General features: G+C 42.2%; 1 protein-coding gene and 1 pseudogene across 7 annotated transcripts in view; both read right to left on the reverse strand.

Annotated features, from left to right (window-relative positions):
* Positions 362-1,996, reverse strand: Mlnr-ps (motilin receptor, pseudogene; annotated as a pseudogene).
* Fndc3a (fibronectin type III domain containing 3A) overlaps positions 7,289-23,255 on the reverse strand; it is a 172,754-nt gene continuing 156,787 nt past the window's right edge. For 6 of the 7 annotated variants that reach the window (XM_006519115.4, XM_030247858.1, XM_006519116.4 and 3 more), the window contains 3 exons: positions 22,723-22,889; positions 21,813-21,940; positions 7,289-9,822 (listed from right to left, as the gene is read on the reverse strand). In XM_006519115.4, coding sequence (XP_006519178.2) covers positions 9,508-9,822; positions 21,813-21,940; positions 22,723-22,889 — 610 coding nt within the window. In that variant the 3' untranslated portion in view covers positions 7,289-9,507. The remainder of the gene's footprint in view (positions 9,823-21,812; positions 21,941-22,722; positions 22,890-23,255) is intronic. The other variant, NM_207636.2, reaches the window with a different exon arrangement.

The following is a 23,255-nucleotide window of genomic DNA, read 5'->3' on the forward strand; positions in this document are numbered from 1 at the left end:
AGAAAATCAGAACCCAGATTCGAATCATGCCACCCAGGCCCTGTTTGCTAAGTCCAAGACCCAGTTCCATCACCAGCAAGACAGTTTTGGTTTGATGGTAGTTAAAAACAAAGCAACCCCGCCCCCCACCACCAATAAACAAACAAACACCACCACCACATTCTGGCCATTTCCTAACCAACTTGCAAAATTTCGCTCATGGTATTCTTTTTAACATCCCCTCCCCTCCTTCTCTTCAGTTTTCTCTACAGGCCTAAAGTTCCCAAATTGATTCCGCCTGCTGGCTAGGAAATCATCTTGGTGGAGCAGTGTCTTCGGGATTCCTCCCACTGCCTCTACAGACCCTCCCTCCCTGCCCCGAGCCTGGACTGTCTCGGCAGAAGCAGTTTCCTGACAGCTGCTTTGTACTAATTGGACATGAGGTTGTGGAGGATGGGCTTGATGGATGCACTCGGGTAGAGAAGTTGGAGAGTGACCATATTAAAGTATCGAGAGGAGTGCATTACCCCGGAATTTTCAGTGTTCATGAAAAAGATTCTGCCAACTCGGAAAGGCAACCAAGCAAACTATGAATGCCAGAACCTCCACCACCATCGCTGCGGAAACAAGACACAGGCGCCGGAGTTAGCAGAAGCATTCAAATAAAATAAAGTCCTACCCTCTCCCACTCCTGCAAAGGTAACAAGCAAAATAAATTAGAATCTTTACTCAAACAGACCTTCATGCTAATATATATATATATACATATGCATATACATATACATATAGTCGTAAATTGCATTGATGTTTGCTTTCTAGCTGTATGGTAGGTTCATACATGTGTACATATGATTGATTATACACCGGAAAGAGCACCCACTCCTAAGAAGTTGTTTTTGGCGTGCTTCTGCTTCAGAAATACGTTGGTTTTCGTTACAAACGATTAGCAACAGGTCTGTGATGTTTTGGGGTGTTGTGTGTGTGTTTTCCAATTTGGTTTGCCTAAATCTCCAGAATAACTTAACATTTAGTAGAATCTTCAGCCATCAACCTCGTCTTTTCAAGAGAACTATGGGTAAACTCCCAATTGCAAACCTAACAGAGACTGAGGAGCCCCCAGTTATCTGTCCTGGACTTTGGAGAATCATTGCTGGTTCTCCCCACAGGTGGTTCCCCCACAGGTGGTGCCCCCACAGGTATTGCAGAACAAATCTACAGGTGGAGAAGATCAGAGTTACAGTGGCCCTCCCCAGTGTTTAGAAAGGACCCGGACTGTCTGCTGGCGGCCCCTTTCCTTCCGCACCTTGGTCGGGGACCCGGCTCTTGCACGGCTAGCGCCGACGAGCCCGCAGAGGACACCGAGGCCCAGGAAGGGCAGGAAATAGGCGGTGGTGACCCACAGCACGACCCCCAGAGCCTCTAGCTGAGTGGGGCTCGATGGCACTCGCGGCTGAACGCTCCTGCAGCCTTGGTTCCATATTGCGGGGACAGCGTTGGTGTCCTCGAGGACCCAAGAGGAAGCTGCAGGACGCGGAGCGAGGGGTTGATTTGCCAAGTGTGATCCAGGTCCGCAGAGAGGCCGGGGAGGACATCTTGATGGACGCCCACCAGAAAGAAGAAGCTAAGAACAGCGCCACAACCCAGAGCGAGGCAATGAGCGCGCGGATGCCGGATGACAAGGACCCGCGCTGACAGCGGGCAGCCGCTTGGCAGGTAGAGCTCCACACTGAGTGCGGTCTTGGGCAGCAGCGCGGCGTAGGTGCAGCCCTCGCCCAAATAGAGAGATAGGCGGCAGAGAAGCGGCCGGAATCCTCAGGGCCTCGAGCGCCACAGGCGGTACAGGTGGAAGGGAGCCCCATCACCACCATGCTGCCCAGGTACAGGTTGGTGATGATCCACATGTCCTGGTAGCGCCCAATCAGCAGCACCATCACCACGTGGCCGCTTATACCCACCGCGAACAGGTTGGGGCACACCGTGGTCACCGGCACCACAAGGGGGAACGCCGAGCAGCAGCATGAGAACCAGCGCATCCCGCCGCAGGAAATGCACTTGGAAGGATGGTGGATTCATTCACTTGCCAGTACCGCTCAGAGTGCAGGTCACTAGTTGGTTGCGCTCAGTCTCCGCCTACGCACGTGACCGGCTCCCAGAACCTGCCTGGATACTCCTAGTTCCTAGGTACTGCAGGGACTTCCAACTGTGGCCGCACTGCAAGGAACCCTGGGGGGCTAAGCCTAAAGCTTTAGGCTGCATCCTAAAGATGAGGAAGTGCTTCTTCTATCAGGAAGCCTAACTCGAAAAAGAGCAGTCCAGACAAGCATCAGAGCCCAGGAAGGTCAGAGCCACTGCCTGAGCATGGACGAGACTCAAATCTTGCCCTTATACAAGTGAGAGTTTACAAGTGAGGGTGGAGGGCATAGGCCCTCGCGTTAAGGATCCCCCAAAATCTGCAAACGAGCATTTAAAAAAACTAATCACTAAGAACCAGGAACTTAAATGATTGTTTTCACACTGTATGAGTCTTTTAAACTTAAACTAAAAACAGACAATGCCAACACTTGAAAGAACAAAGCTTTGGGAAAAGGTGAAAACCGGTTGGACTATGAGCCACCTTCTAGTAGTCTGACAATAGCTGATGGAAGCTTCCAACTTATCTGGCTCTGTGTTTTCAGCTTAGTCCTCATGGGCCTGTACAAAGTAGTACTCAAGATAGACTCACTAGGATTTGGCTGGCCCACTCAGCTGGCTCCTCCTCCACCACGTCCCCCTAACCCTGGCATTTCTCAGCATCCCTCTTGCCAAAGCCTTTATCTTTGTGAACAAAACAAAACAAAAAGCAAACAAACAAACAAAAACCAAAAAAAAAAAAAAAACCAAAAAAAACCAAAAAAAAACCCTCAAGCCTAGCAAAGTCTTTCATTCATTCCGTTGTGGCTTGCAAGGTCAGTCTCGGGCTGGAGAGATGTCCCACATTGTGGGAAGAGAGAACAGGTTCTTACAAGTTCTCTGTTGGCCTCCACATGCAATGTTGTGGTACACACATGTGCATATTAAAAAGTAGATGCAAAACAATTTAAAAAGTCACCCTTCTTCAATAAATGTAAAAAATATTTCAAATTAAAAAAAAAAATCAACTTCCCTTCCCAAGTTCCTCCTTGCCTTTTGGACTTGAAACTTGGACTAAAAGCCTTCTGCCGTTCTTCCATATATGCAGGAAGTATGGGCATTATGAGGGGTGCTTGACATCTTTCTCACTGCTCTCTTGCCGTTCTAAAACCTGCTTCAGCCAAAGTGCAGCCGACTCCCCCTCCTCCAGCCCTCAATGCTCACATTCACTCCCAAGCATCAGGTTCCTCACTACTGCCCGCCAGCACCACGCTGAGACGAACTACCCCGCCCTTGTGACCATGGCCTGTTGGACTGATGACTTCGTTTCTGTCAATGATTAGGCAAGGCAGGTCCTTGACCCCATCTCATCCAGCCACTCCAGTGGACTGGAATTATTCCTTATGTAAGGATGTGGGAACTCACCTCCATCTTGCCAGGAAGTTCATCCCTACATTTGTTGTGTAGCTCATTTTCCCTCTTGCACATTTCTGTAATCCTTCATGTATTTCCATGACGTTCATTTGGTTTTGACTTTTCCTTGTCCCTTAACCCTCATTACCCCCCGCCCACTTTCCTCTACTTCCCAACTTTAATTACATGAGCAGTAACACCCTCGGTGTCCTTCCCTTTATCTTCATCGCCACACAGCTCCACCCAGAGGACAGCCAGCACTCTAGCTGAGCTCTGCTCTGCCTTCTTTATGCATGCTCTCAATCTGCTGCTGTCACTGGGAAAGCAGTGTCAGCAGGACCTAGCTCAACAGGGCTCACCTAAGCCCATCAAAAAACAGATATTCATTATGATTCATGACAGTAGCAAAATTACAGTTATGAAGTAGCAACGAAAATAATTTTATGGTTGTGGGGGGGAGGGTCACCACAACCTGAGGAACTGTATTAAGGGGTCTCAGCATTAGGAATCTTGAGAATCACTGACTTAGCTTCAGCCCAGTATCCGCCATCTGAATATTTACCCTTCTCTATCTCATTCACTCCCCACTCCTCCAATCTGTGTCCTGCATCTTCATCTTTCATTAACCCTGTTACCCCCTCCCCCACCCTGACACACACACACTAGGACCTTGCATCCAATTTCTCTAAAAATCCAGAAGCGATTGGAAGGAACTATCCATACTGTCCCACTGCCACACTGCTCTGCCCTCCTTACCCTGCTAGACTGAGGATAAGCTGATGGTCCGGAGGCTGGAGACAGTTTGACCCCCTTGAGCATTCCATCATTTCCTGGACAAATCTACTTCCTCTCCTGGGTCATATTTTTTCTTCTGAATTATTTCCATACATTCATTGAAGTTCAAGAGTTTGTTTTCAAGTCTCCAGGCACCTGCCTTCCCAACCTTTTAGACGAGACAATGCAATTTCTTTATCCATAGTGGATCTGTTCTCTGAGCTTTTAGCTGCAGTAGAGCAAGAGGAAAAAAAAAAAAAAAAAGACCTGCTAGGGCAATGCAGGATGCAGCTCAGCCAAAGGAACAGAGCACTTGGGTGCGTTCAGTTTTCCTGGTTTATCTTTGGGTACCTATGGGTTGTGGGTAGGACAGGTGGCTTAAAGGTCTTTGTGCAGCTAGAAGATGGGGACCTAACTGTACTTATTCTTGGTGGCTTGGACTGGCACCTGCTAGACTGCACTTCTTTGCCTTCTCCCTCTTCCTCAGTTGTCTGTGCACTTTTCCTTGACTCCGAACTCTGGACCGCCATGAGCTGCCAATCCCACGGAGTCTCTCATTTCTTCCATTCTGTTCTGTAGAATCCACTAGAGTGCCACCTAGGCAGGCTGACTGGGTCTCAAGTGAACATTACACCAGCTGTATTTATAGCTTTCTATTCTGTATCGTGCCTTCCATTCAGGTATTACCTTTCTCCATTTTGTGTTCTCTTTCTTTAGTGTGTTACATACTATTCCGCTTACTTGGCTATTTAATAAATATATATCAGCACTATGTGCACCGGAAGGCAGGGCTCTAATCTATTGTGTCCATAGCTGCTTCATTGTTGTCTGGATGGGTACATCTCACAAAATGAGGATTCAGTATATATTTGGAAGATTTCTTGGATAATCACCTACCATTGGCCAGGTGGATCACTGATAGGGAGAAATTCAAACAGGCTTCGGACCTGCAGGTATAGCTGAGCCTTTATTATAATGGCTTGGTCTTCTGTGGTCTAAGAACCAAGCACCTCTGCTTGGTAGTTCTAGAACCATCTACCAGCAGGTCATCTGATGAGGGGGCTTTCCGAATGGATCAGGGCTGCAGACATCTCTCTCCCCTCAAGCATCTCTCTACTTCGTATTTGGGGTGAGAGGTGGTGGTGGTGGGGAAGCAGGCAAGAATATACATTAAGTCTGGCCCAGCCTTTAATACCTTGTATTTCTGAAAGCAAGAGGACAGAGTCACTAATAGGCTTCTGGTCTCTGTCAGGATGCCTCCTAAGTTAGCCTTTGGCAGGCTGGGATGTGCATAGCTAGAGCTATGCTATTTGAGCCCTTCCATTTTCTTTTTAACTTTTTATTGCTGCTTTGTGGATTTCCCATCATGCACCACAGTCCTGCTCATCTCTCCACTCATATCTGCCTTACGCCCCTGCAACCTCCTCCCTGCAAATAAAACACCCCCCCAACCCTCGCCCCCCCCCCATACACCAGCAATTAAAAAAACCAAAGCATGGAAAACATCTCATTGTGGAAGCTGTAGTACAACACAGTGGTATACGCCTTTGTTCACACATCTTCACTTGCAAATGTGCACCATGATGAGTCTTTGGTCTGGTTTGAGATCTCTGGCTTCTGTGTTACCATTAATATTGGCTCCTCACCAGGACTCCTCCCCGTTATCCTGTTGTTCCTGGGTCAAGGAGATCCTGCAGCTTTGGAGCTGGCACTTTCTCGCATCCCAACAATTCCCTGATAGTATAGGTTTTGGGGTGGGCCTGTGTGGTAGGCGCTCCCTTAACAGCACCACCAGGCCAAGCTCTCCAGCACTGCTCTGGTTAGGTCAGCTCCACTGTGCTGCCCAGTAAAGGTGTGGGCTTGCTCTCCCAAGTGCTGCAGCCTTAAGAGGCTGGCCCAGCTCTCTCATGCCTTCACAGTCAAGGCAAGGTCCACTGTGTTACCCAGGCAAGGTACAGGGTCAGCTCTGAGTGTTGCAGCCAGTGAGAGATCAGGGCTAGTTCTCCTGTTCTCGTGACCCCAGGTCCAGCAATTGCAGGTGGCAAAGGAAAATGGGAAGGCACCATCCCTGGTCCCACTCCACTTGACACCAGGTGAGTGGAGGGGCCAGGGCTTCTGTGCTTTCACCTTGCAGGGGGTGGGGGCAGCTTGCATGAGTTAGTAACAAGCCCTGGGATGCTCAGGCTGATGCGTAAAACGTCTGCATCCAATGTTCATAAAAACGAGAGGAGACAGGTGCAGCGCTGTATGGGCCTTTGATGCCCTCTGAGAGGTATGATGGTTTTGATCCAAAAGACTTCTGCAGTACCACACACACACACACACACACACACACACACACACACACACACACACACACACACACACACACACACACACACAAATGGCAATAAAAGCAACAAACCCCAGGAGTCCTGTGGGAGCTGAGTGTTAGTGGAAAATGAAGAAAAGTTGAACTTTTCAGTGGCGTGGAAAGCTCTGGGCAGATGAGGAATTCAAGGATGGTCATGGATTTTATTCCTCAGGGGCAAAGGTACTTAGAATTCAGTCTTACAATGCTGTCCAATGTGGCACTTACTCCCAGACTGAAGTGATCCTCCTTAAGCGTCTCTCAAGTAAAGGCAACTAGAATTTCCCTTTTTCTTTCCAATGGGAAGTTGATACCAGAATCATCCTTTTCTTTATTTAAAGCAAGACAATGAATTGGGCAAGATCAATTCATTAGGTAAAGCTTCTAAACTCTTTTTTTCTTATTCAGACAGGGTCTCACTATATAGCCCTTGCTGGCTTGGAACTCATGGAGACACAGTTGCCTCTGCCTCCCATGTGCTGGGGGGAAGCTTCTAATTTCATTTTTGAGTCTACTAGATTGAATTGCATATTGAGTATGTGTCCCCTCAGGCTGAAGTTCAAATATCACTGGGAAAATGTTTAAGCCCCTTGGACAGGAGATATTTCATTTTCTTATATAGGTAGCAAGTGATGAACTGTTTATAAATACAAAAAACATATCTCAAAAAAGAATGATACAACTTTTATTTTCCATGGATTTTACAGATACTTTTGCTACATAGTTTATGTATTCTTATGAGATTATACTTTTTCACTTGTATGAAGTTCAACCTTATACAATTTTAAGGTGGTATGTTTGGTAGTGTATCTATAATCTTTAAAAAGTTGAGTTTTTGGAATGTACAGTATATGAGGTAAAATCAAGATTACATTAAAAATTGTTTTCTCCTCTGCACTAACATTGCAGTGAGGCTCAAATGGCAAGTACACTATTAAATGACATTTACTATCAAAAATAGGAGTTCATTTGAATTACTATGAAAAACATAAGCCACTGTGTGGCACATTTTACCATTTTAGACATTCAACTATATAGAAATCTCTGGGCTCTTACACTCAGACTCATTTGTACTGCCAAATGTGGCACTTTTAAGAAGTTCTAGAAAACAATCGTAATCGCAGTTGTTTGGGGGACAAGTTATCACCCTATTCATAAGAGATTAAATAAAATGTAAACAAACAGTATATTAGAGTGACAGGGTTTTCTTACACTTGGAGAGGCCAAGTTTATCCGTTTCTTTTTTGAATAAAGGTTAATGTTTTTTCTATAGCGCAGATCATTGACATAAAACAATTACAATACATGCCCATTCTATTATAAGGGAAATTCTTCAGAGATCTTCAAAGTACAAAACATACATTTCTTTTTGACAGACAGAAGTGCTTAGTAATCACTAAAATGCAGACCTCAGCAACTAAAAATTAGTGACTCGCTACTCTAAAATCCAAATAATAAATTAAAGAAGCTAGTTACAGATGTCTACAGATAACATGTGATAAAACAAAAATTTCATATAAATTCATTGCAGACTGTATTATTACTGGCAGTCATTGACATCGAGGCGAGATGTACAATGTGATATGACAAAATTCAATCTGATCATCCAATAACTCACAAATGCAAGCTCACAAACAATGAACTATGCAATTTGCAAAGTGCTCTAATGCAACGGTACCCACATGCAATCAACAATTTGGAACAGTATCCAAACAGACATTATACATTAAACATTAGTTTCTCAAGAAAGAAAGCAGCTTGAAGTTTACTGGTGCAAATTAATTTTGTCTTCAGATTTGGTACCCCAAACAAAAAGGTTGAGTTTGATTAGAAATTCTGACGGCAACAGCAGTAGTTACAGGAGATGCTGCAGAACCACTGGGAGTCCTTCAAAGCTAGCCTAGACCAGGTGATGAGTGTGGACACATCTCCTTACCTGACAGTCTGCACACAGACCCAATGTGAATGTGTGTGCACATGTGTGCGTGTACACACACACACACACATACACACACACACACACACACACACACACACGAGTTTCAAGGCCCAGAAAACAGAAGCTAAACGGGCTTCATATTTAGTTATTATTTAAAAGTCTTCTGTTCTCAAATCCCAAAAAGAGGTACTGTTCAGGTAATGATCCGTATTTCTGGGTCTGTGCTTTCTTGGTCTCACTTGTGAGTTCGTGTGTATGCATTTGTGTATGTGTGTGGATGTATGTGTGTGTAAGTGTGTGTGTGTGTAAGGAAGAACTCCACACTCAACAAACAGCTTCTTTTTCACTCAGATTCCTTCATCCAGTTTTTGTTTGCTAAGCCCTCCAGTTATTCATCAAAATCCCACTTACCAAACAATTAAGACAAATGAGGAGGTAGAAGTATAGCACTAGATTGCTTTCACAGCATCAGACTTGAACAAGTTTCGTAGAGAACGTTAGTGTAAATTCTAGTCATTCTGAACTGTTCTTTCACATGGCAGTCATCTGCGAAACCCACAGACGTGGTTGCCACTGTTTTACTTATGCTGACTGGTCAACACGATCATAGCAGTGTCCTTTAAAAAGCTTGTTTCACTAGAAGGCATATCTGGGGTTTCAGGGAGGTGTGTAGGGGAGAGAGAGAGAAAAAAAAGAAGCAGGGAAAAAAGTTCCAACCCCAAACCAAAATACCCAGCCTCCCCAGATTGATGTTTCTGTGCTGGACTCCCATGGAGGGCCAGCCTTTGCCTAACAACAGAAGCACTGAAATGCCAAAGCCATGTTTCAATAGATAGTCTCAATGCCAGTGCTAAATGCCACCATTTTGTAAAAGCAATACAGAAATAATTTTAGTACATGACAAAATAAAATGTAATACAGTGTTAAAAATAAAGTTATATTTTCACTTGATTACAAAGTACTGAATGATAAAGGCAATCAGAATGGAGAAAAAAGCAAACACCACCAGGATGACTGCAGCACACTGCTCGTCACTTAGAGTACGCCGGGTCCGGGCACTGTCCACACTGTCTTTGTTGCTGCTGGCCGGCGGTTCTGTCCTCTGGGAGATGAAGAACACTGTGGTGCTGTAGGGACCTACCAGGTCCTGATGCCCTGTAGGGTCTTGGCATTGGCGAATGGCACACACTCGAAATCGATACTCACAATTCAGCTGAAGGCTGGAATACCGGAATGAAGTATCAGGGCCCTTGTAAATCTGTTGAGGAAATATTAGAAAAAGAATGGAGTACAAAGTCTGGACAAAAACTATTAGCACAGGTACATTCTGGAATTATTTCAGATGTGAACATGTCTGAAAATCACTCATCTCATCTTGTGTATGTGCGGAATGTGGGCACTTGCCCACGCAGGCCAGAGAGCAATGCTGGCTGTCTTACCGTCTTCACGCACTCTCTACCTTATTTATTAGTATTTTCTGGGAAGCCTCTCATGAACCTGTAGCTCGCCTGAGGACTCCCCTGTCCACCTCCCACGCACTGACATTGTGGGCACATGGCTTTTATGTGGATGCTGGAGCTCAAACTCAGTTTCCCAGCTTGCATAGCAAGTTCTTCATCTGCCAGCCTCAATTTTTTCTTTTAAATGACATTTAAAAACATGCAAGTACTTGCCTATTTGCTGCAAAAGTGAAGATGTGAGGTCAGTCCTCACAGTTTGTAAGGGAGTTAGAGTTAACTATATGCTCCAAAGTGACAAAATACAAAACACAGAACTGGCCATTTGGTTTCCTCAAATAAGAGAACAAGAAGGCTTTTTCGGTAGCTGCTCTTTGTGAGCTCACTGTGTGAGAGGAGATCATATAATCTTGTCACTTCATAACTAGGGGACCTGACTACCTAGGTTGAGAATTTTCCACTTTTAAACATCTGTCGAGTCAAACAGAAGAGAAGCTGCTGATGGGCATCCACTGCAAATCACTTTTTCAAGAGACTGGTCACGGGGAGTCAGACTAGAATCTTAAAACCCAACTCTGCGGCCATGACTTAGACAAGAGATGAACACTACTGGAGCTACATGGATTTTCCCTGGTGTGTCCTAGAACAAAAAAGGAAGCTATACACCAGAGCTGGTTTCTCCATGGCTAAGTGTCAGCACAGTACCCTGCAGACAGCGGATGCTCAGAGACACTGCCATTTTCACTAATGAGCTTCTCCTGCCAATGAGAAAACCAAGGCTTGCACTGTCACACCTCTTCTCAGGTGGCTTCTTTCAGCTGCTGGTGGGCTACAAGCCACAGTTATAGATAGCCACTCGTGCTTGCATTCTGTCAGGCTTTCTGCCTGTCCCAATTGCACTTATGTTGTAAATCTAGTTTCTAACAAACTAGTTTATTCTCTAAGAGGCAATGTAAGATCTAATCTCATTTTTAAAAATGCCTGCACAATCCAGTATGTAGTGGCTATCTAGCAAATTAGTGAAATTAGTGACTTCAAGTAAAAAAGTAGATGCTGATAGGAAAAAGAAACTTTCATTATAAGAAGCCACATTTGTATCTTAAAGAAACGTGTTCTGGTCCTGAGAAAGCAATCAGTGTTCCAAGTGGAAATGTAGAGAGGATTCATGTCTGAGGTATGGCAGAGTAACTTACACAAGACAGGGAACTATAGAAGAATTCAACAGAAAGCTCTATACATATATAAAGTCATTTTAGTTAAAATAGGCTTTGATCTTATGGGTACAATAAAGTCATTTTTAATTTTTGTCTACCCCTTCCCCTCTTTTCTGAGGTACAGAGGATCTTGCTTTGTAGTATAGGGTGGACTTGAATTCAGAATATTTATTAATTAAATTAATTAATATTTTTACTTTGAGCTTTCTTTCTCATTTTAATCTTTAAAAGAGTATGATATATTATGGCTAGGGAGGAAAAATCTTCAACAAATGGCTTGAGTGTTACAAGTGACAAGATATAAAGAAAGAAATAAGACATTAATTGTACTACATTTTTTTGTTTCTTTTTCTTTTTTAAGACAGGGTTTCTCTTTGTAGTCTTGGCTGTACTAAAACTCAGAGATATGCCTGCCTCCGCCTCCTTTGAATGATGGAATTAAAGGCACGAGTTACCACACCCAGCCCCAAATTTAGGTATTTTTTATTCAAAGAGTCTTTAGTAGTATAATATTAAAAGTATTTAAGAAATTCTCATCATGAAACTGTATGAGGAACTGGAAAAGAGGTAGGTTCTTGCTATAAAATGGGGCTATGGAGTCCTGATACAGTAGGCCTAGATATGTGTTTTGAATATGAATTGGTAAAGGAACAAAAGGACAGAGATAATATTTATTGCTTTAGATACTGAAGTTGGATGAGACCCCGTGTTTAGTTCTACTTGGAGAGGTTGGGAGCAAGACAGGTTGCATCTCACAGGGCTCACAGATACAGTACTGAAGGAAACAGGCTCTTGCTAGAAAGAACTCAAGGGGTTTGCAAGCCCAAGAGGAGCCATTCAGTCTGAAGAGCTTGAGAGGAACTGGCTAGGGCTCAGAATGCAAAGAATTAAGACAAGCCACATCACACTCTTCTTCTAACATTACATATCTGGTAAATGAGATGGAAAAATGTTTAAGTTTACAGCTTTTGGGGGCCTCTGTTATTGTTTAGGTTACAGAGAATGAAAACAGCCCTTTGTGTTCACTACGAATCAATCATCCACTTGTAGGTAGAGTCACTACTCCACACACAGATTTAAGTTTAGAGACAGCAAGAACATGTTACTCCTTCCATTCTACATTTTAACAGAGAAATACATTAAAATTTAAGTGTATGAACTCTGGGAAGTCTAAGTAGTAGAGACACTTCAAATACAATGCAGGAGGATTTTCTACAGGGGCTTGTGAGGGACCTTAAGAGTTTGGGAAATTGCTGTTTGTCCTTATTTTGACATTATAAACATATCATAGATAAGGAAAACATAATTGAGGCCCGAGGTCAATGAAAATTAATACCTTACCTCTTTGTGTCTATTTCTATCTTCTAGCACTTCATTTGGCTAGCCATATAGATTTAACTTAACAAGGACTCACTACAATTCAAATACTTCTTAACTTTTGAAGACAAATGTATACATTTACCTATGAAGCTCTCATTACAGAGGAAAAGATGTGTGTGTGTGTTGGGGGGAAGAGGGAGGGGAGGGGAGGGGAGGGAGACAAGGAGGTATTTTCCATCAGTTTTGGAGTGACTACACAATGTTATTTTAATCAGTATAAAACAGTGATTCTGGAAATATATTACTTTTGCATGGAATACAGACAAAAAAGGCTCAATCTCAGTACCACCCAAACCAAATGTTACATATTTCCTTCGGACATAACTTGATTACATTTAAAAATCAGACCAATATATAAGCACACCACTGTAGCAGCTGTGTCTAGTCATGTGATAGGATCCTTGTCTGGCTTATGGTTACATCAAGGAACGGTTCTGTGTACTCTGAGGAGCACTGCTTTTAAAACTCCAGAAGCTTGCAATGGCCACTGTCTCAGTACTCATGCTCTGCTGTCACCACAGTTCACATGACAACTTGCCCAGCTGAGCAGGTGTACCACCACCTCAGTGTGTATCTATGGGAATGTTCTGGAACAGACCAGGGTGGGAACTGATGAAGTACATAATCCTCACCAGTGTGGATGGGCACCATCCAATGTTCGATTAGAATGAAACGACAAAGAAAGGCAAGTTCATCACCTCTGCTTGGCTGGGACACCCTTCTGCTGACTCTGGACTCCTGCTAGAACTTAAAATCACTAGTCCTCCTGGCTCTAAAGCCTGAGAGTCTGTGTTGTAAAGAGACCACTGGCTGTCCTGGGCCCCAAGCTGATGGATGACAAACTGCAGACTTGAGTAGTCTCCATTGATTTTGGACAGGACGCCTTACCTTTCCCTACCCAGTTCATGTTCAAAGAGAATCTGGCCTCACACTTAGTTTCAAAGGCAGACCAGGCCTGGGCTGGCTAAAGCCCTTAATGTCTTTGTTCATCTGCTTTGAAGGTGGCTCTAGTGTTCTTTTACACGTCATTTGTCACCTCCTTAGACTCTCAGAAGAGCCAGTAGAAACCTGACTTGTCTAAAGTTTCTCAAGCAATCTTCCTGCTAACATCTAGTAAAGTCTAGACAGTACCCAGGGGTTAGAGCACGGTTGTGATGGAGGATGATAAGACACAGCAAGAGACATGGGAGCAACCTTAGAAAAAGTGGAGTTACATAAAGCACAGGCTGAGAGGGCAGCAAGGTCTGGGTAAAGCCCTGATGGCGGGGTCAGTGTGGCAACACAGCCCAGGCAACAAAGAGAAACAGTATCAACACACATACACACACCCACCCACCCACCCACCCACCCACAGGACTATTTAAAAAATAAACTCAGAAAAACAAATTTAAAGAAGCTGGAAAGGGATTCAGAGTCAGAACATTTATATAGCTTACTGAAGCCCTGAGTTCACCTTTAAGAACTAGAAATAAAACAGAAACCAAATTGTTTCTGACCTCGGCCTGGGGTTATAGGCACCTGCTGCTGCAGAACTCCCAATCCCAGAAAATGTACAGGTTAATCACATCTTTATAGGTTAGCTGCAAAAATAATAATTTAAAATAATATTCCCCTTCTTAAAAATACTAATATTGCTGGTGGCGCACGACTTTAAGCCCAGCACTCAGGAGGCAGAGGCAGGCAGATTTCTGAGTTTGAGGCCAGCCTGGTCTACAAAGTGAGTTCCAGGACAGCCAGGGCTACACAGAGAAACCCTGTCTCGAAAAAAATCAACCAACCAACCAACAAACAAACAACAACAACAACAACAACAACAAACCGAATATTGCTACAGCTAGAGAACAGAGACCCATCAATACCCCGTCTCTTCTACTAAAGCCTTACATTTGGAAGTTCCCAGCCTCTAAGACTTAGTTATGCAGTACTCCTGCAACCTCAGCCACCCTACTGTTTGTTGTTAGGACTTCACTCACAAGTCTGAGCTTGCACCTATCCTGAACTTTGCTAGAGTCCAAACAAATTTCCTGAATCAGAAGATAACTTAGTGACTTAGAATACTAATTCTAGTTTCCTACACTTCCTTGTAGCTATACATGCTGATTATCAAATTAATTACAAATAAAATATAGATTCCAAAAAAGAAGCTGAACTCTTCAATCAGATGACTTTCAGAATTTGGACCATTATTCGCTGTAAGGTTCTGTGACTGCTGGAGACATATACAGCACCTCTAAGCCACAACAGAGCTCTGAACAAGCCAGTCTTTTTAGTTTAATAGTTAGAAATCTAAAGTGATACTAATTTTGATTTAAAGTTAAATTAGAATTAGCATTACTGTCTCGTGTAGTGACATAAACTTATTAACATTCATAGCCTACCAAAATGTGGGATCTTTATTTCCTTTAAAGATACAGTTAGACAATTACATTTTCTTTAATATTAATTTTGCTCATCTGTAAATTACATTTGAAATCTAATTATCATGTCACTTAACAGATGATTTAATGGAGCAAAACAATGGTATGCCAAATTTAACCCCTGTAGTCCTTTGATATATTATATACTAATATAATTTGAAAGAAAAATACATGCATTAAAATCAAACACTTTGTGAGCCCTCATATGTAAAGGCTGGCAGGAAAAAAAAAAAGAGGGGGTTGGGGGATCAAATGAGCTTATATCAAATGAGACCATAGCTGGTCTGTTCCCATGAAGACTCCATATCCTGATACATCCTAGAGGACTGGCTGCACTCAGAGCAGTTGGACACACTGCACTCAGAGCAGTTGAGAAGTTGAGGACCTTCTGCTCTCAGAGCAGTTGAGGATCGGTTGCACTCAGCTCAGTTGGACAACAGTTTGACTGCTCCACAGAAGACCCAACAGTCTGAAGGCCTCCCACAAGATCTACTGCAGGCAGCGCAAAAGACAGCAGTTTCTCTGGCCCTGTGAAGAGTCCCCAGTTGGAAGGCCCCACAGGTGCTCTGATAGAGCCAGGGCCACAAGCATAAAAGGAGACCTGAATCAATCCAGGGACCAAAGAGGGAGACTCCATCCAGTCACCTAGATCAACAAACACCAGGGATATCCATATGGCGAAAGGCAAGCACAAGACCATAAGCAACAGAAGCCAAAATACATGGCCATCATCAGAATCCACTCCTCCCACCACAGCAAGCCCTGAATACACCAACACACCTGAAATCAGGAATCTGTCCTAAAGTCCTATCTCATGAATATAATAGGGTCTTTTGAGGAGGATATCACTATCTCACTGAAAGAAATACAGGAAAACACAGGCAAACAGTTAAAGGAATTGAATAAAGAGATCCAAGACCTAAAAGTGGAAGTAGAAACAATAAAGAAAACACAAATGGGACACAAACCTGGAAATGGAAAACCTAGGAAAGCGGTCAGGAATTACAGATGCGAGTATCACCAACAGAATACAAGAGAAGAGAGAGTCTCAGGCATAGAAGATACGGTAGAAGAGATTGACACAACTGTCAAAGAAAATTCAAAACATTAAAAACTCCTAACCCAAAGCATCCAGGAAATTCAGGACACAATGACAAGACCAAATCTAAGAATAATCAGAATAGAGAAGAATGAAGATTCCCAGCTCAAAGGACCTGAAAACGTCTTCAGCAAAATCATAGAAGAAAACTTCCCTAACCTAAAGAAAGAGATGGTCATAAAGGTACAAGAAGCCTATAGAACACCAAATAAATGGGACCAGAAAAGAAAATCTTCTTGTTACATGATTATCAAAACACTAAATGCACAGAGCAAAGAAAGAATATTAAAAGCTGCAAGCAAAAAAGGCCAAGTAACATACAAAGGTAGACCTATCAGAATTACACCAGACTTCTCAACAGAGACTAGGAAAGCCAGAAGAGCCTGGTGACAGGTCATGCAGACTCTAAGAGAACACAAATGCCAGCCCAGTCTACTATACCCAGCAAAACTCTCAATCAACATAGATGGAGAAACCAAAATATTCCAGGACAAAACCAAATTCAAACAGTATCTATCTACCAACCCAGCCTTACAGAGGATCCTGGAAGGAAAAATCAAACACAAGGAAGATACCTGCTCCAAAGAAAGGACAAAAATATTAATCATCTTACAACAAAGTCCAAAGCAGAGAGCCACAAACATATAAAACCACCTACAAAAATGAACATGTCAGGAACCAACAGTCATCTTTCTTTAATACCTCTCAATATTAATGGACTCAACTCACCTATAAAAATATATAAGCTAACAGAATGGATACACAAACAAGATCCAGCATTTTGCTGCATACAAGAAACAAACCTCAACAACAAAGATAGGCACTATCTCAGAGTAAAAGGATGGAAAAAAGTCTTCCAAGCAAATGGTCCAAGGAAACAAGCATGAGTTGCCATCCTAATATCCAATAAAATAGACTTACAACCAAAAGTTATCAAGTGTGATGAAGAAAGACACTTTGTATTTATTAATAGGAAAATCCACCAAGAGAAACTCTCAATTCTGAACATCTATGCCCCAAATGCAAGAGCACCCAAATTCATAAAAGAAACTTTACTAAAACTCAAAACACACATTGAACCCTACACAATAAATAGTGGGAGATTTCAACACCCCACTCTCACCAATGGACAGGTCACTGAAACAGAAACTAAACATAGACATAGTGAAACTAAGAGAGGTTATAAACCAAATGGATTTAACAGATATCTACAGAACATTTCACCCTAAAAGAATACACCTTCTTCTCAGCACCTCATGGTATCTTCTCCAAAATCAATGATATAATTGGTCACAAAACAACCCTCAACAAAAAGACTGAAATAATACCGTGCATCCTATCAGACCACCATGGCCTAAGGCTGGTATTCAGTAACAGCAAAAACTACAGAAAGCCCACATGCACATGGAAACTGAACAACTCTTTACTCAGTGATAATTTGGTCAATAAAGAAAGAAATTAAAGACTTCCTGGAATTTAATGAAAATGTTGACACATCATACCAAAACCTCTGGGACACAATGAAAGCATTGCTAAGAGGAAAGTTCATAGCACAAAGTTCCCCAGTAAAGAAACTGAAGAGATCTTACACTAACAACTTAACAGCACACCTGAAAGTCCTAGAACAAAAAGAAGCAAACTCACCTAAGAGGAGAAGGCAGGAAATAGTCAAACTCAGGGCAGAAATTAACCAAATAGAAACAAAGAAAACAATACAAAGAATCAGCAAAACCAAAAGCTGGTTCTTTGAAAGAATCAACAATATAGATAAACCCCTAGCCAAACTAACTGAAGTGCCAAGAGGCAGTATCCAAATTAATAAAGTCAGAAATGAAAAGGGAGACAAAACAACAGAAATGGAGGAAATTCAAAAAATCATAAGATCCTACTATAAAAGCCTATACTCAATAAAACTTGAAAATCTAGATGAAACGGATGGTTTTCTTGACAAATGTCACATACCAAAGTTAAATCGAGAGCAGGTAAACTATCTAAATAGGGCCCTATCACACAAGGAAATTAAAAACCTCCCAACCAAAAAAACCCAAAAAACAACAACAACAACAACAAAAAAAAAACAAAACCAAAATCAAACCAACCAACCAACCAACCAACCAACCAAACAAACAAACAAACAAAAACACAAAAATAACCAGGGCCAGATGGATTTAGTGCAGAATTCTACCAGACCTTCAAAGAAGATCTGATACCAATTTTCCTCAAACTATTCCATAAAACAGAAACAGAAGGAACACTACCTAACTCATTCTATGAAGCCACAATTACTCTGATACCTAAACCACACAAGGACCCAACCAAAAAAGAGAACTTCAGACCAATCTCACTTATGAATACTGGTGCAAAAATACTCAATAAAAATTCTTGCAAACCAAATCCAAGAACACATCAAAACCATCATTCACCACAATCAAGTAGGCTTCATCCCAGGGATGCAAGGTTGATTTAATACATGAAAATCCATTCACATAATTCACTATATAAACAAACTCAAAGAAAAAAATCACATGATCATCTTCTTAGATGCTGAAAAAGCATTTGACAAAATACAACACCACTTTCATGTTAAAAGTACTGGAGAGATCAGGAATTCAAGGCCCATACCTAAACATAATAAAAGCAAATTACTGCAAACCAAAAGCCAATATCAAATTAAATGGAGACATATGTGAAGCAATCCCACTGAAATCGGGGACAAAACAAGGATGCTCACTCTCTCCATGTCTATTCACTATAGTACTAGAAGTGGTAGCTAAAACATAAGACAGCAAAAAGAGATCAAGGGGATACAAGTTGGTAAAGAAGAAATAAAGGTATCACTATTTGCAGATGATATGATAGTATACATTAGTGACCCCAAAAACTCTACCAGAGAACTTTTGCAGCTGATAAACAACTTCAGCAAAGTGGCCAGATATCAAATTAACTCAAATAAATCAGTAGCCTTCCTTTATACAAAGGATAAACAGGCTGAGAAAGAAATTAGGAAAACAATTCCCTTCACAACAGCCACAAATAGCATAAAATATCTTGGGACAACTCTAACCAAACAAGTGAAAGACCTGTATGACAATAACTTCAAGTTTCTCAAGAAAGAAATTGAATAAGATCTCAGAAAATGGAGAGATCTCTCATGCTCGTGGATTGGCAGGATTAACATAGTAAAAATGACCTTCCTACCAAAGGCAATCTATAGATTCAATGCAATCCCCACCAAAATCCCAACACAATTCTTCAAGGACATGGTTCTCAAATTCGTCTGGAAAGGCAAAAAACCCAGAATAGCGAAAACAATTTTTAACAATAAGAGAACAGCGGGGCGGGATGTGTGTGTGTGTGTGTGTGTGTGTGTGTGTGTGTGTGTGTGTGTGTAATCACCATCCTTGACCTCAAGCTTTACTACAGAGCAGCAGTGATAAAAACTGCATGGTATTGGTACAGAGACAGACATGTTGATCAATGGAATGGAATTGAAGACCCAGAAATAAAACCACACACTTACTGTCATGTGATTTTCGACAAAGGCGCCAAAAATATACAATGGAAAAAAGAAAGCATCTTCAATAAATGGTGCTGGTCTAACTGGCTGTCTGTATGTAGAATGAAAATAGACCAATATTTGTCACCTTGTACAAAGCTCAAGTCCAAGCGTATTAAGAACCTCAACATAAAATCAGATAAACTGAATCTAATAGAAGAGAAAGTGGGAAAGAGCCTTGAACTCACTGACTGGCATGGGGAAATTTCCTAAACAGAACTCCAATGGCTCATGCTCTAAGATCAAGAATTGATAAGTGGGACCTCACAAAACTGGAAAGCTTCTATAAGGCAAAGGACATAGTTAATAAGACAAATCAACAACCTACAGATTGGGGAAAAATCTTCACTAACCCACATCCGATAGAGGGCTAATATCCAAAATATATAAAGAACTCAAGAAGCTAATCACCAAAAAACCCAAACAACCCAATCAAAAAATGGGATATAGAACTAAACCAAGAATTTCCAACTGAGGAATCTCGAATGGCTGAGAAGCACCTAAAGAAATGTTCAAAGTCCTTAGTGATCAGAGAAATGCAAATCAAAACAACTCTGAGATTCTACCTTACACCAGTCAGAATGGCTAAGATCCAAACCTCAGATGACAACACATGTTGGAGAGGATGTAGAGAAAGAGGAACACTCCACCATTGCTGGTGAGACTGTAAACTGGTACAACCACTCTGAAAATCAATCTAGAGGTTCCTCAGAAAATTGGAAATAGATCTACCTGAAGACCCAGCTATATCACTCTTGGGAATATACCCAAAAGATGGCCTACCATGCCACAGGGGCATGTGTTCCACTATGTTCATAGTGGCCTTATTTATGATAGCCAGAAGCTGAAAACAACCTAGATGTCCCACAACAGAAGAATGGATACAGAAAATGTGGTTTATTTACACAATGGAATACTACTAAGCTATTAAGACCGAGGACATCCTGACTTTTATGGACAAATGGATGGATCTAGAAAATATCCCGAGTGAGGTAACTCAGACCCAAAAGGACATGTGTGGTATGTATTCACTAGTACGTGGGTATTAGCCAAAAAACAAAACAAAACAAAACATCATACAGAATACACAAGATACAGTCCACAGAATTCATACGGCTCAACAAGCTGAAGTGCTCAAGTGGGAGAGAGAAGAAAGCAATCCTAAGTGGGGAGGGGCGGAGGGACTTGAGAGGGAAAGTGGATGTGGGGGGGAACCTGACCTGGTATTGGGTGAGGGAAAAGGACTGAAGTGCTGAGGACCTGCAGAAAGAATGTAAACAGGTAACTTCAGGAAATAGGAAGTTGGGGGGAGCCCTCCCCCGCAGTACACCAGAGACCTGGGAGGTAGGAGACTCCCAGGACTCACAGGGATGGACCTTTGATGAAATGCCCAACAGTAGGGAGAGGGAACTTATAGGGCCCATCTCCAGCAGGAAGACAGGACATCAAGTGAGGGATGGGGTTGCCACCCCACAGTCATACCTCTGACCCATAATTGTTGCTGTCTGAAGAATTACAGGGATGAAAATGGAGAAGAGCCTGAGGAAAAGAAGGTCGAGTGACAGGCCCAAAGTGGGATCCAGCTCAAGGGGAGGTCCCAAGGCCTGACACTATTATTACTGAGGTTATGGAGAGCTCACAAAAAGGGATCTATCATGACTGCCCACCGAAAGACCCAACAAGCAGCAGAAAGAGCCAGATGAAGATATTTGCACCCAACCAATGGACAGAAGTAGCTGACCCTTGTTGTTGAATTACAGAAGGCTGAAAGAAGCTGAGGAGAAGGGTGATCTTATAGGAGGAACAGCAGTCTTAATTAATCTGGACTCCCAAGATCTTTCAAACACTGGGTTGCCAAACATACAGCATGTACCAGCTAATATGAGGCCCCCCATGCACATACAGTAGAGGACTTCCAGGTCTATGTTCATTCAGAGATGATACACCTAACCCTCAAGAGACTGGAGGCCCCAGGGAGTTTAGAGGGAGGGTGGGGTGGAGGGTGGGGTATCCATGTGGAAACCAGGTGTGGTGGGGAAGAGGCGTGGGATGTGGAACAATTAGAAAATAAATAAAAATGAAAGACTAAAAATATGTGCATATAAAATGGTATCTTGACACATACCTGCTTGAATTCTGAATCTTTTCCCACCATAACTTGAAGATTATAAATAACTGGGTCACCCTTCATTGGCTGTAAATATTCCCATGTAATTTCACAAATGTGATCATTTATTTTCTCTATTTTGGGGGCTGGATGGAAGAAACATAAGTAAGATCAGCTCCATTTGATTTCATTTGGCACATTACACAGATATAGATTAATAAAAATCAACAAATCTCAAAGCCAGCTTATAAACTTAAATAGTGAACTTTTGCCACAGGCATGTAAAGACATTAAAGAAACAAAAGTCTTTATGAAGTCATGAGACACTAACTTGGAGAACTCATCAACATCATACAGACTAGTTACAGACAGGGTTTGCTTAACAAATGACTCTCAGTGCCTGATACAACACTGTCCCAACAGTCTCTATTGCCAGTTCTCAGAGTGCAATGGATTTTCAACTCTTTGGATGATACACAAACTTCAATCCTTGCCAGAATCATTTAAAAATAACAGCTACTTTAGAATTAGAAATACGTATAGTGTGTATATGTACATGAAGACACATTTGTATGTGAAGCCAAGCTAAAGAAACATTTGTCTTTCTTAGGGGAGACCCAGCTCTCCAAATCTGAAACATTTAAATGACCAGAGTTTGTGATATTTAGTCTTTAAGTAACAATAGAAGAAATAGCAAGTCACCCGACTAAGAACACAATTTACTTATTTGATTTAGCATTTGCTGTCAGATCATTAAAGGGAGCAGGGACTTTCTGAGTATTAGTGCAACACAGGAGACAGCTTTGATGGCTGAGTGGAGCCCTGAGCATGTGCTCTTATCTAACTGATGGAGACACATTGGGTGCTAAATTTTAATCAAAATAAAACACTTCATTAAAGAAAATAACTGCAGGAGGTTATAAATTACCTTTCAAGGCAGCTGGAAGAGATTTTGGAGTGGTGAAAACATACTCTTGGGAGAGAGGACCTTCCCCAGCTTCATTACAAGCTTGAATGCAGAACTTGTAGGACGTGGACTCACTGAGCCTTTGTACTTTATATGTATGACAAGGCCCTCTGTACAGGGAGACAAACCTGAAATGGGAATAATCAACTTTACAACAGCAGAGAAAAATGCTTTCCAACCCTCTACAAGTGTGTAATCGGGCTTGAGGTTACTGAGGACCACGTGGCTTCAAAGCCTGAAAGCTCAGAGTAACTGACAATTACGCTTTCCATCAGATAATAAGAATCACAGATGTACTCTCCCAATCTAACCTGAAACATAACAATTATCACTAATCCAATGTTCAACCATCTGGTACAGTGCTGACTCTTCCTGCTGCCTTTTAAAGGCATCAGAACACCATAAAGGCACTCTTTTATGAGTTACTTCTAACCAAGTCTTAATCTACAGCAGGAACTTGAGCTAAGAGATGACCTATACTTCAATTTCTCTTG

This window comes from Mus musculus, chromosome 14, assembly GCF_000001635.26.
Source record: "Mus musculus strain C57BL/6J chromosome 14, GRCm38.p6 C57BL/6J".
Taxonomy (NCBI): domain Eukaryota; kingdom Metazoa; phylum Chordata; class Mammalia; order Rodentia; family Muridae; genus Mus; species Mus musculus.